General features: G+C 50.9%; 4 protein-coding genes across 4 annotated transcripts; 3 read left to right on the top strand and 1 right to left on the bottom strand.

Moving 5' to 3' along the window:
* The first annotated feature begins 200 nt into the window (after positions 1–200).
* Positions 201–2,384, top strand: ASPACDRAFT_116225 (uncharacterized protein). The gene is made up of 4 exons (XM_020195968.1): positions 201–497; positions 551–631; positions 691–1,920; positions 1,975–2,384. Exons 1-4 carry the CDS (start codon positions 318–320, stop codon positions 2,179–2,181), a joined length of 1,698 nt encoding a protein of 565 aa, XP_020057803.1. The 5' UTR covers positions 201–317; the 3' UTR covers positions 2,182–2,384.
* A 326-nt stretch (positions 2,385–2,710) lies between these two features.
* fluG (extracellular developmental signal biosynthesis protein FluG) lies at positions 2,711–5,730 on the bottom strand. The gene is made up of 3 exons (XM_020197411.1): positions 4,392–5,730; positions 3,094–4,339; positions 2,711–3,020 (listed from the first exon to the last, which is right to left on the bottom strand). Exons 1-3 carry the CDS (start codon positions 5,523–5,525, stop codon positions 2,791–2,793), a joined length of 2,610 nt encoding a protein of 869 aa, XP_020057802.1. The 5' UTR covers positions 5,526–5,730; the 3' UTR covers positions 2,711–2,790.
* A 1,557-nt stretch (positions 5,731–7,287) lies between these two features.
* ASPACDRAFT_26227 (thiamine pyrophosphate-dependent dehydrogenase E1 component subunit alpha) lies at positions 7,288–8,861 on the top strand (the record flags this gene model as incomplete). Its single annotated transcript, XM_020199404.1, has 5 exons — positions 7,288–7,391; positions 7,460–7,647; positions 7,701–7,762; positions 7,829–8,038; positions 8,094–8,861. The coding sequence occupies 5 exons, from the start codon at positions 7,288–7,290 to the stop codon at positions 8,859–8,861; spliced, it is 1,332 nt and encodes a 443-aa protein (XP_020057801.1).
* Positions 8,862–10,675: 1,814 nt separating this feature from the next.
* Positions 10,676–12,224, top strand: ASPACDRAFT_51309 (allantoinase alX; the record flags this gene model as incomplete). Its single annotated transcript, XM_020202466.1, has 2 exons — positions 10,676–11,173; positions 11,238–12,224. The coding sequence occupies 2 exons, from the start codon at positions 10,676–10,678 to the stop codon at positions 12,222–12,224; spliced, it is 1,485 nt and encodes a 494-aa protein (XP_020057800.1).
* Between the last annotated feature and the right edge of the window lie 911 nt (positions 12,225–13,135).

Genomic DNA, 13,135 nt, shown 5'->3' with positions numbered 1-13,135 from the left:
GAAAGTGGATAACGAAACCGGGGCGAGATTGCTGGGCCCGATTACGTTAGTTGATTGAAATGGCTGAGGTAAGCGGGACTGCGGGTATGGCTGCTATTGCCGGCCGGAGACGCCAAACTGGGGCGGTGGGCCGATGGGCGCGGGCGGTGGGCGGTGGGCGGTGGGCGGTGTTTACATTCTTCCTGTTTTGGGGGGGTTCCGTCCGCGACAGAAAAATAACAGTCGGGCAAAAGAAAAGACGACGAATCGATTCAGCTTCATCCATAGCAGTTTTCTCTGCATAGGCACTTGCGTGCCACTAAGCTTGCTGGCAAGCCATGGAGCCACAGAATCTGCAGGCTGCATCCACCTACATCAACAATGTACTATTGGCAAGGGGTCTGTTGAAAAGCGGCCGCCCTATCGAATTCGCCAATCCCGAGGATGAAGATGGAGGCTCAGCAGCCACCATGGGCAGAATCATCAATTTGGTCAATGACTTGGTTCTGCGCAGAGATGTATGTGATTGGATTGGCTCTCGCCGATCGGCAATTGGCTGACAGTCCTCCAGCGCGAAGCTGAACACCGCGAGAGCCTCGCAACTACGATCAGGACTCTGCGAGCGGAGGAGTCTCAGAGAACTGCGGAACTGGTACGAGACATACGCTTAACAGCCCCTCGGATGTGCTCGATGCTAACGACTCGAAACAGGATAAGTTCAAGGAGAAGGCATCAGAACTCACCCGATCGTTGGCTTTGGCTGAAGCGCAAGAACGGTCCTTGAAGGCCACCATTTCAGGGGCTGAGGCGACGATCCGAGGACTCAAGGAACAAGTGCAACGAATGAGAGCCACTATCCAGCAAGTCAGAGCTCAATGCGCCAATGACATACGCAAGCGCGACTCAGAGATGCAGAAGCTCAAGATGCACCTGGCAGAACGACAACGAGGAAGGAGGGATGGACTGACGGTGACAACCATCAATATCAACTCAGCTACCGGCCAGCGTCCGCGACCTAGATCTATCGCAGGTGGCGAAGGTCTCAGCAATCCGGGTTATAGCCTGAAGCAAGAAACGAACGACTTCTTGACGGAACTCTGCCAGAATCTGAGCGACGAGAATGACACCCTTATCAACCTAGCACGAAACACAGTCGAGACTCTGAAAGACTTGCAGGGCTTGTCGTCTACAGAGGAGGAGGAAGGTTGTTTCACCGGCACGGTGAGCCGGGGAGCTCCCAGATTGTCTTATGGCTCGGTCACTAGTCATCCGGCCTCGTGCGACGAGCTATCCGCCCAGATGGACCGTGTACTCGATCATCTCCGAACGTTGCTCACCAATCCTTCATTTGTACCGCTTGAAGAGGTTGAAGTACGCGACGAAGAAATCAAACGTCTCCGCGAAGGCTGGGAGAAGATGGAGGGCAGATGGAGTCAGGCACTGACAATGATGGATGGTTGGCACAAGCGCATTGCTGATGGAGGACACTCAGTGCAGGCGGAAGAGCTTCGTCGCGGAATGAGTCTGAATTTCCGCTTGGATGCAACTCAGAGCCAAGCAGAAGAAGAGGATGATGATCATGAAGCAGCCATGCAGTCGCCTGTCCTTGAGGATCGACCGGCTAAGCAAGAAGAAAAAGAGGAGCAAAAAGCACAAGCCGTCTCCAGCAAAACTAATCGCGCCTTGTCTGATCGAAAAATTAAGGCTCCATCAGGTGAAATCAAGGTGAAGAAAAACAACAAAGCTTTGAAGGAGAAAAGCGACAATATCATGACAGGACGATCGCCTCGAAAGGTTTCATTCACGCCTGGGCTTCAAAACTCACCCAACACTGTCTCGCCCGCCGAAAATGATACCGTACCGGTAAAAGCTCACCGCTCCGAGATGGTGACGCGCAGGACAGCCAAGAAAAAGACCGAGTCTAAGGCTGCTTCTATTGATGTAAGTTAGACTATTACTTGCGATTATGAAGATCATTCTAACACACACAACCAGAGCTCCAATTCATCACGAATGAGTGTGCCACAAAAGCTAGCCGCAGTAGAGAACGAAGCTCGAGCTGCCGAGCAAACACGCAAAGAGACCGAGAGCCGCAAACGAGGACGGAATCTCAAGGGCTCTAGCAAAGCGCAGCGTGAGCGGCGCAGAAGTACACTTACCAGTGATGAACTCGGAGAGCTGATGGGAATGCCTTCGAGATGAGCTTACGGCTGACTAACAAATGTCCGATGATGATAACTGTTCGATACCCCTGTCTACTGTCTGAGTGTATATCAATCTTTGTTCACTTTTTTGGTGCGCGGCGCGCAAGCGCTGAGCCCTATACGAGGTCATGATTCTCAGGTGTCTTCTGAGCAGTATACTAATTAGTCAATTACACTATCTAAATAATCCTGCGACGCCATAAGCATTCTGCAATGTTCTTGTGTAAGATGTAGTGGTCATTCTTCCGCCTCTTGATTCGTCTACAAGTGATGCAGGAAGGGCGGGGAGAGATTAGCTCAAACTGGAAGTGGATGGACGGCACATCTTTATGATGGTGGGCCTCTTATACTAGGAAGAATCCCATGATGCTTATTTATCGACTCCAAGAATCAAAGTTTCTATGGCCCATTTAGTAAAAGGCCTGCTAGTTCTCGGCTCGAGATTTGAATGACCGGAAGCAACATTAGCCATTCGTAATCCAGGTCCACTAACAGACACCTTCGTAATTACGAGCGGGAACGGACGTCACTGATAAAAAAAAGGAAATATATTGGCCGTCTCAAGAAAATCGTATCGCTATGTGATTATATATGCGCTCCGTTTGGATCAATATCGCTCCAGCAGCCACTGTCTCCGTGTATCTTCGTCCATCGAATCCAGCTTCTTCTTTTCTGCGCGTTTGACGAGAAGGTAGTTCTCGACGAGGGTTGCTCCAAGTACGTCCTGCAAAGCAGTATCCGCTTCCAGATGATCAAGGCTTTGAGAAAGCGACTTTGGCAGTTGAGTATTGATGCCATAAGATTGACGGCCCGCTTCGTCCAAGGTTGCAGCGTCGTCTGTTTCAAGTCAGCAAGAGTGAAACGCAAAGGCAAATTCTGGCATCTGAAACCACAAAATCTATATACTCACATGGACAATCAGAAGCCGTCAACGGTTCGTTGTTCTTGACTCCAAGGTAGCCCGCTGCCAAAAATGCCGACATGGCTATATACATATTTGCGAGTCCATCCAAGGTCTTAATCTCCCAGTGCCCTGCGGAGATTTTTCGGATCGGCGATTCTCGGTTCTGGGTACCCCAGGTAACCCACTCGCTCCCGGCCCATAGACCAGAGCAGACCCGATCATAACTAACCTCTCCAGCAAGAGCAACAGCCATCAAGGCTGGGTAGTGCTGGAGAATACCGGCAAGAAAGCTATCCTCCTTCGTAGATGGGGTGATAGAAAGGTGCGCGTGAGAAGCAGTGCCAGCAGCATGAGGATAAGGACGGGGATGCAACGTGGCGCGAAGACCATGTTGTTCAGCAACCTGGGTTACTACCTGTCGTGCTTTGAGGAGGGTATCAACCGCCGCCACAGGTGAACCAGGCGGAAGGACAAATTCGAATTGACCAGGAGCGGATTCGGCGTGGAATTGTTGGAGGTCGATGCCGATAGACGCCAGAGTCTCAGCAATCTCTTCGAGTAAAGGTACCATACGCCTGGTCTCCCTGGTCATTTGAGACCAAGAGTGATTTTTGACGCACGGAACGAATTCTTCCTCGTTGGTATCGGGGTTTGTAATGCATTTCATGAACACAACTTCGATCTCAAAGCCGCAAAGGACTTGAATCCCGTGTTCAGTCTGCAGCTGGGCAGTCACATTTCGTAGAAGGCTTCGAGGGCATCCGGGCAAGGGTGTACCTTCCTCTGTAAACCACCAGCTCATGACGGTGGCACTTTTGGAGTCCAGCCCTACATTGCGGGAAAGAGTAGATAAATCTGGTTGCATGTAGAACTGGCCGGTTGTAGAGCCTTCGGGGCATACTGAGTCGTTTTGGAGCATCTGCTGAGTGGCTAGGCAGACTCCAATGCGACGTTGGTTGCGTACAATCTTGGCGAATTCCTGTACCGGAAAAATGCGTAGGCGTAACGTTGCGGTGTAGTCGAAGAACTGCAGCCATATGTACTTAACATCCGGATTGTTTCGTACAAAACACTCCCACTCATCGCTTGTGGATCCCTGTAAGGGCCAAGACAAAGGCTTATGCGTCTCGTCGTAAGCCGCAGTCTCATTCAAACTGTACAGGCGATTCGAGTTTTGGAAAAGGATATCTGCGGCTGCTGCTTTAGCCTGGTCAATGGCGAAATCACCTTGACGGACATAGTCCACAAGAACCTAATCCGGGTAAGCTTGCGACGTCATCAAGTTATATGCATTTCATACGAACCTTCTCCAATGCGTCGCGGAATTGCTTGTTAGCAAGCCAGTACGTTTCGGGATAAAAGTGGCCGTCAGTGCTCCACAGGAGCCGGTTAGTCGGCACTATTTCCAAGCTCTCTCTGATTATAGACTCTTGAGCATCCCGACTCACCATCGGAAACACTTCTCCTAGATCCAGATAGACATTAGGGAACACGCATGCAAGGTAACCTGCCTCGCGGGTGTAGGGGTAAGAAGAGTGTAACAAAACAAAGTCCACGTTGGGATATCGAGCAATTAAATCTTGTAAGTAAGCGGGGTTTGAGAGGATCAAGTTGATATCGTTATCACCCAGTCCAGTGTGAAGTTGCAGCGGTTTATTAGGGCCTGAGGGGGTTTTGGTGCGGCCGACTTGGACCAAGTCCAGAGTCTGCCGAACCACCCAGTCGTTCAAAGGCTTGTCTTCGATACGGTATGAGGAACCACTCCCTTGCTGGATTGTTCGGGCAAAAGACTGCAGTAAACGACTGTCATCGCCCTCGTCTTCGGCGGATTGAACGTTCAAGCCAGTTCGATAGCAAACGACAGATTTGAACCCCACTACGACGGGGTCTGCAATAGCCTTCTCGATATTTTGATGAAAGCTTCCACGGAATTGATCAAAGGTCTCTCTCAAAGTGGTCACGTCATCCAAAGACTCCGAGTATCCTTCTGGTAGAATGGAGGCGAGGACCTGGGCGGCCACAACCTCGATCCGTACAATTCGTTTAGTCGGAGCTGCAGTGAAGCGATCATGCCAGTCAAACGGCTCAATATCCTCGTCAGTCAGAAGATCATCCAGGAGAAGGCTATGCGTTCCTTGGAGGCAGCGACGGATCAGGTCATCATAGTCGCGCTCTACCCATTTGTCTCGAGCCGCCTTGACGCTGTCCCAATCATTAGAGGGACAGTCATACAGGCTTGCAAGTTGATGAGCAGCCCGTTGGAGCGGCAACGTAAGAGGCGCATTCTCTAAAGCAACGCCTTGTGCTTCTGAGGTGATCTGCTCAAAAGGGTACTTTGCATAGTTGCTCGCATTGGAGTTGTTGAGGAGATTATGGGCGTGGTTATCGATGAGAGGATGGGTTTGGACCAGCTGCCGGAGGGAAGTAAGCGGATCCATGGTGCATGGGATTTGGTTGGCCCGTTCGGTCGATCAATCGCTAAATGGCTGCGCGGCACTCGGCAGTAGCCGGAGGGTTGAAACAGGGAGGCGGCAGCGTCTATAGGAGGAGGGGGAAGAAAAAGTAAAGAATTATGAATGAGTATATTGCCAGGGGTATGACGGAAGTTCAAAACAGATTGAAGAGCTGAGCAGGAGAATGGGGATGATAGAAATAGAAAGTAGCAAGTCGGACAAAGTGGAAGAGACAAGGGATGGGATGGGAGGGGAGGAAAAGGCGATGATTACCCTTTTAGGCAGTTCGCCAGCTCCCGCCGACCGAGCGTTAGTTAGCATTTATTACGGTGAAAAATATATACTCCTAGTCAAGCAAGAGAGACATCGGAACGATGTCTGTACCATTTGTTCTTTTACAGCTTCAAATCCAGCATCTTTGTCGACGATGGGTTGTGAAAAAGGTAATCTCCGCGCGTAATGGCAATCAACCTTATACCTCGGTTGAAGCGCAAGACGGAAATCTACACGACCTCTGCTCGTCAACCATACGCAATCCGGTATCTTCCACGAGCAACAGCGGAGCTATAGCTCCACCAGTCGATCTACTCTTATATTGTATATAGGTCGAATAACTACTCCGTACTTCATTGTCCATGTCAGCGGATGTTGGTTCTGGTGCCAACTTCTGGTGCACAACTCCTAATAGTATTTCCGTCCACTACAGCCGACTCATCATTAGTCGCTCCGTGCTAACCCGGTGTATACGCGACGCCTTTCCAAACGCCATAGCTCTACCATTAGCGTTATGGCCTTATTCTAAGCGAAGAGATCTGGGCCTTTGATGCAGGTATGACTCCGACTACACCCGATGCAATCTGTTTCTTTAGCTCACGAATCATTCTGTCGAGCACAGATACGAGGAGGTTCAAGCAAAAAGAAGAAAGGGAATGTCTCGTCTGGTTAATCCTGCTGGCGAAGTAGCATGATTAGCCGGGATTTAGTCATTATGCCACTCATTAGCCTGAGATTAAACATGCTATGGGGCTCCAGTTAGTGTCTCAGATGACTACAGAGCTGATGGAAAGACTTGAAGCTGCCATTCACAGTTCACACAGCTCTTGAGCGGGGCTGTCAGGCCTGAGTGAGCTGTACTCAGGTATAGTCTGTGTGACCGCGACTCAGCCACAAACTCTTGGAAGCTCCTGTCTGATGAGGGAAGAGGAGTGCGTACTATGTGTCTTGAAAATTGATAGAGATGGGTGAGATACAGTCCACCGGGTCGAAAAAGTCCATGCTTTCATCACCAACGGCTCACACGGAAACACGGCCCGAGGATCGGCATGCCGAAGGAACAAGCTCTCCCTCCTCACAGGCTTACCGAGCTCGTTAGTCTCGGCCGACCCATACCGAGACCAGAAGCCGTTGTCAAACTTCTGGATCACCCACACAATGTCAAGAATACCAGAAAGGATCGATAACCGATGTGCATGATATTCAAACGAAGATCTTACTTTTGGTCATGTGCTTGCAGGTAGATCACCTATGTGTATTAGGTCATCTGCGCAAACAAAGCAAACTCGACTCCCCAATCGTGACGGCTATCCCCGGTGTCCATGTGACGTCGAGGCCGAGGCCAACCGCCTTCTCCGCACTCCCCAGGAATTCCAGGGAGACTGGATAGGTAGCAGCTGCCCGAGCATGCCAGAGGTTCTCTTTTTCTATTACAGCATCATTGTATGATTCTAGCACTGCATAGAGATACACCATGGCTCTCAGCATCTCGCGTTCTTCAAGTCGCTTGTACGCACGTTTACCAGTGATTTCTCAGCGATGGGGTAGCTCTATATCGCAGCGTCCGGGATCTGACCGGTATGGCGCTCCACAAGACTTTCATTTCAGTCAAGTCATGGGCTTGATCGCTAAAAGCTATCACTTAGAGTTCGATTTCCAGGCGCTGTCAATAGCAAATTCACCACCGATATGGAGTTCATCAACCCCACCGAAGTGTCCAACATCCCTACTTACCGAGTCATGGACTCCGACGGAGTCCTGGTTGATAAGACGCGCAAGCCCCTCGATATACCCAAGGATAAGATACTGGAGTGGTACAAGAATATGTTGACGGGTAGGTGGGAACCTATTCCCTACGGTGACCACTTGGCATCTGATCAAGGCTAGTGAGCGTCATGGATGTCATAATGTTTGAGGCTCAGAGACAAGGCCGATTGAGTTTTTACATGGTGAGAAGCCCGCTCCCACCCAGCTTATGAGCATCTGCTACGGAGAGGATCTAAGTGCTCGTAAAGGTTTCTGCCGGAGAAGAGGGTATCAGCGTTGGCTCCGCAGCTGCATTGACTCCCGACGACGTGGTTTTTGCTCAGTATCGTGAGACTGGAGTCTTCCAACAGCGAGGATTCACTCTGAAAGAGTTTATGAGCCAACTTTTTGCCAATCAGCACGACAATAGCCGAGGCCGTAATATGCCCGTTCACTATGGCAAAAATTATCCCAGAACTGTAAGTGGCTCGTACGGAGTGGGGAGCTTTGATGTATGATTGCTGACCGATACAGCACACAATTTCCTCGCCTCTTGCAACTCAAATACCGCAAGCCTCTGGCGCTGCCTATGCTTTGAAGCTGCAAACCCTCCAGAACCCTGATATACCGCCTCGGATCGTAGCCTGCTACTTTGGCGAAGGTGCTGCCAGCGAAGGCGATTTCCATGCAGGTCTCAATATAGCCGCGACACGATCCTGCCCCGTAGTCTTCATTTGTCGCAATAATGGATATGCCATTTCAACTCCGACTCTGGAGCAGTATCGCGGTGATGGCATCGCGAGTCGTGGAATTGGTTACGGAATCGACACCATCCGCGTTGATGGCAATGACATATTTGCTGTCTACGAAGCGATGCGTGAGGCACGGCGAATCGCTCTGACTGACGGCGGCAAGCCAGTCCTCATTGAGGCGATGAGCTATCGTGTCTCACACCACAGCACCAGTGATGATAGCTTTGCCTATCGAGCCCGAGTTGAGGTGGAGGACTGGAAGCGTCGCGACAATCCGATTATCCGTTTGCGGAAGTGGTTGGAGAACGAAGGGATCTGGAACGAGGATATGGAGCGAGACACACGCGATCAGCTTCGCAAAGCAGTGCTGAAAGAGTTCGGCGAGGCCGAGCGTGAGTTGAAGCCACCACTTCGGTCTGCCTTTGAAGGGGTGTATGAGGAGGTCACCGAGGAGGCGCAAGAGCAGATGAAAGACCTGAAGCGTATTCTGGAGACATATCCTGAGGAGTATGACATTCGGCAATTCAAGGACGGGATCAACGGACTATAACGTGCGGTTAATTGATGATTTGCGCATTAGGTGATATTATACATCTAGACAAACAATCAAACGATCCAGGCCCGCATTCCTGTAATATCATGCAGCGGTGGTCGTGTCGCAGAACCAGCGAAGAGCAATGCTCGGGACTAGGATTACCTCGTATTCGAGTAGGCCTCATGATCGCAACCACTGCGCCAACACTACGACGACACGTGACCCAACAAAGGCAATCCACTTCCTCTTTTGGAAAGCATCGATCGTCGAGTCGAGTCCAGCCTGAGTCCACAAGTTCTTCTTCCCCTCCTCTCCTCACCCTCCGCTTTTCCAATTCTGAGTTGTGATCCATCCTTCCTACCAAACGCTCAATAGCCGGATAGCCGATGCAATTGGTCTCATTTTGGCTTTCTGCAGAAGAAAACAGGGGGGTTCAATATCTGCACATGACGTTCGCTTCATACCTACTACTGCCATTCACTACCCATTTTAGGAACCAGAGTCTCGCCCCAATTCCATGGGACGCTTCGATATCGGCGCTGAGGCCTGATTTACACTACACCGCCTGTTGATCTTCCGTCATCGGCGTGGTGCAGTCGCCTGCGGGCAAACACAAACATCGAGTCAACCTGACCTCATTGAAGTATGATGAGATGCCATCACCATCCTCGCCTCCGCCTGGGAAAACAAGCAGAGACCAGATGTGAGCATAAGACAGGAAAATAATAATGTGGTGGTGGCGGCGATCCACAAACCTAATCAACAACCGACCGGCAGAATCTCGTCTCAAGGCGGTCAATTCTGCGTGGTTTCCCGCACTTTACGGAGTAACTACCGTACGGCAAATACTCAATGGGAGAAGTGAATTCATTTCACCAAACCACGCTCGGTCTAGATCCTCTTGGTTCTCTGGAGGGACCGTCAATGTTTATCCACTTAGCCCAGGCCACGCACAAAACCTCCGGAACAACAGGGGAAGAGGAGGGTCAATGCTCAACCATCCCGCGGCTGCGGGATTGAATTTTGATCGAGTAACAGAAATGTCAAATTCAGGTACCCCTCCGAGTTTTGATCGAGTAAGAGCATCTCCTTTGGCAAAAAAAGTCGAAATTTTGTATCGCCCCAGGGAACCCCCGATGGCGGATGCCGGAGGCGCCCGATACATCCGACCCATGGGTGAAGAACACACAGACCCGGACATTTCACACCCCCCCCTTCGCGAGTGTCTGCCGCCTTGACGGGAGCAACAATGAAAGGGAGGTCGCAAAGACGAATAGAGAGAAAGAAAGAAAGAAAACCTTCCACGATGCGACACAAGCACCTCTTTAAGTCACGAGAGCAGCTGATAAGGAGGCTCATGATCAACTTGCACCTTTCAGGCGAAGTGCAGAGTAATCTTACTCACCCATTCAATCGCCAGGAGCTTAACCGTTGAACGAGAGGCAATGAGAGGAAGACCCGGTGGATCTGTCACTGCTGTGGGCCCCGATTTCTGTTACTCGATCGATATTATGGCGATTGGCCTACTAGATAATCGGGCGAGGCGGAGAGGAACAATGTCTGCTTATCACGTCGGATACTTAAACAACCCCTTATCGGAGGGCCTGACTCGATCGTTTTTTCGCCCACTGCCTGCCTTATCAGAGGAAAGAATCCCTTGCCTACCGCCATTTCCGCCTTATCAGCCTATCAGCCCTTCTTCTCGTTATCTTTGCCCATTGTTCAGTAGTCTGACTGTCTGTCTCGACCTTTTGTCTGCTCTGTCTCTTTGACTCCTCTCATCCCTTGTCCTCTCTCCATAGTCGAGTCCTCCCAGTTCATAGCCACAAATGGAGCCCGTTCAAATACCGTCAATCACAGTGATTGTCTCCTCGCGCGCCGTCATTTCGGGGCGTTTGACGGCAGCCACTATCGTAATTTCCCGCACCAGTGGAAAGATCACGGCGGTTTTCGATTCCGTGATCCCTGCAAGCGACTTTCCTGCCGATACACCATACACGGACTATTCCCCTCATGTCCTAATGCCTGGGTTGGTTGACGCTCATGTCCACCTCAACGAGCCCGGCCGTACCGAATGGGAAGGCTTCTATACAGGCACGCAGGCCGCTGCCTTTGGTGGTGTCACCACGGTCATTGACATGCCCTTGAACGCTATCCCGCCGACCACCACAGTAGCCAATTTCAAAGAGAAGCTCCGTGCAGCCCATGGAAAGTGCTGGGTGGATGTTGGCTTCTATGGCGGCATCATCCCCGGCAACGCCGGCGAATTGAAGGCTCTGGTGAATGAAGGTGTTCGTGGCTTCAAAGGATTCCTTATCGATAGCGGGGTATGTGGCTATTTCCCTGCATCTTTAGTCTCTGATAGTGTATCTGCATACTAACCTTAAGTAGGTTGACGAGTTCCCCGCCGTCTCCTCGGATGACATCCGAAAGGCTATGGCTGAATTAGCTGATGAGCCCACAACCCTGATGTTCCATGCAGAAATGGCTGGAGAGACGGAGCCGGCACCGGAAGGCCCCGTTGAGGCGTACTCCACATTCCTCGCATCTCGTCCGTCGTCTTATGAGACTCGCGCTGTTGAAGAGATCCTTGCCTTGTCCCATCTAGCTCCTAAGCTTCCTCTGCATATTGTCCACCTGTCGGCAATGGAAGCGATTCCGTTGCTGCGCAAGGCTCGCGCGGAGGGTGTTCCCATTACCGCTGAGACATGCTTCCACTACCTATCCCTGGCTGCCGAGGAGATCCGAGACGGTGATACCCGTCACAAGTGCTGCCCCCCTATTCGTTCGCAGTCCAACCAGGATCGCCTCTGGGAAGAGGTAGACCGTCACGCCGATGACGGTGTCATCAAGACCATCGTGTCGGATCACTCGCCTTGCACACCCGACTTGAAGCTTCTCCCAGCTGGTGTGCCTGGCGGCTGTACTTCGGAAAGTCCCGCCACCAACGAAGGTAGTTTCTTCTCGGCCTGGGGTGGCATTTCATCTGTTGGCCTGGGTCTTCCTATTCTGTGGACCGAAATCAGTCGCCGCAAAGGCCTCGCCACCAGCACCGACGAAACCATGACCCAGCAAGCTCTCCAGGACATCGTGCGCCTCTGCTGCACCAACACGGCCCGTCAGGTGGGGCTGCAGAACCAGAAGGGCGATCTTGTTCCCGGTCACGACGCGGACATCTGTGTCTTTGACGATTCCACCGAATGGGTCGTCGAGCCCAGCACCATGCTCTTCCGGAACAAGTGCTCCCCTTACCAAGGCCGCACGCTTCGCGGCATGGTCCGCGAGACCTGGCTGCGTGGCGAGAAGGTCTTCAACCGTGAAGCTGGGTTTACCAGCAAAACCCCTACCGGAGGTCTCTTGCTCGACAAGCGTGTTTGAGTTCTTGTCCTTGGAAACTTGAAACGGAGTCACATGTTCGAGTTTATCCCGACCATACCTCAGACCAACCCTTTCGAGTTGCTGTGCAACTCCAACCCCTTTAGCACGATACCCGCTATTGACGATACCACTTAATCACGACATAAACCTAGCCCAGCGAGCAAAGCATATCATCAGCATTCTACCTCATAAGCATCTCAAGAGTACTTAGTCATATAGACCATGAATACACGCACATACCTTTCATGATGAACAAAAAGCGCATAAGCTATACCAGTGTGCCTCTCCCCTTGTAAGAACTTTTTTCTGCGATAGAAATCAAGTTTTTTTTCTCGATTAAGATAATGAAGGTTTGGGGAAGTCGAAGAAGGTTGGAGTTTCATGTGGACCAAGAGGAAGAGCAGAGCCACTCCCCCACCCCTTGGTGGTAACTAAGCCTGTCAGGCATCCATCATCCCCTCGTCACCGCTCTATGGCGCCATCCCGCCTTGGCAGGTTACAGGGCCGGCCATCACTACCAACACATCTGCTTGCTTCATTATTGAGTGAGATTTGTTGTTCAAACTCACTGCATGTACAATTCCACCCCCCTAGTCTAATGGAGCTTAGTATAGCCTCGGCTATTCTAGGTTTAATTATGATACGAAGTATAACCTTAAGACATAGGTACTATATACTTAGCCAAATAATAAGATTGACTCTCAAAGCTCAAAGACAAAAAGAAATAGTCAAAGATGTTCCTAAAAAAAAATCCCTGGGCAGACAGAATCCGCACTCGACTCGTTGGTATCAGATTGACGTCCCTAGGTTAGTAGACCATGAATTGAGTTAGATTGATTATCACCAAGTAAGACCTTTGTTATCCTCTATATAAGTTTTATATGCCCTGTGTACACGATATAAACTACCCA

The sequence above is a fragment of the Aspergillus aculeatus genome (assembly GCF_001890905.1).
Source record: "Aspergillus aculeatus ATCC 16872 unplaced genomic scaffold ASPACscaffold_5, whole genome shotgun sequence".
NCBI classification, from domain to species: Eukaryota; Fungi; Ascomycota; class Eurotiomycetes; order Eurotiales; family Aspergillaceae; genus Aspergillus; species Aspergillus aculeatus.
The sequence above is the reverse complement of the archived record's forward strand: the minus strand, read 5'-3'. Positions and strand labels throughout refer to the sequence as shown.

Bases quoted from the DNA above. Each gene is read 5' to 3' on its own strand.
- ASPACDRAFT_116225 (XM_020195968.1), top strand. From the start codon at position 318: ATGGAGCCACAGAATCTGCAGGCTGCATCCACCTACATCAACAATGTA. The intron at 632-690 runs GTACGAGACATA...GACTCGAAACAG, and splicing joins CTCAGAGAACTGCGGAACTG to GATAAGTTCAAGGAGAAGGC. The intron at 1,921-1,974 runs GTAAGTTAGACT...ACACACAACCAG, and splicing joins CTAAGGCTGCTTCTATTGAT to AGCTCCAATTCATCACGAAT.
- fluG (XM_020197411.1), bottom strand. From the start codon at position 5,525: ATGGATCCGCTTACTTCCCTCCGGCAGCTGGTCCAAACCCATCCTCTC. The intron at 4,340-4,391 runs GTTCGTATGAAA...TACCCGGATTAG, and splicing joins TCCGCGACGCATTGGAGAAG to GTTCTTGTGGACTATGTCCG. The intron at 3,021-3,093 runs GTGAGTATATAG...GACTTGAAACAG, and splicing joins GACGGCTTCTGATTGTCCAT to ACGACGCTGCAACCTTGGAC.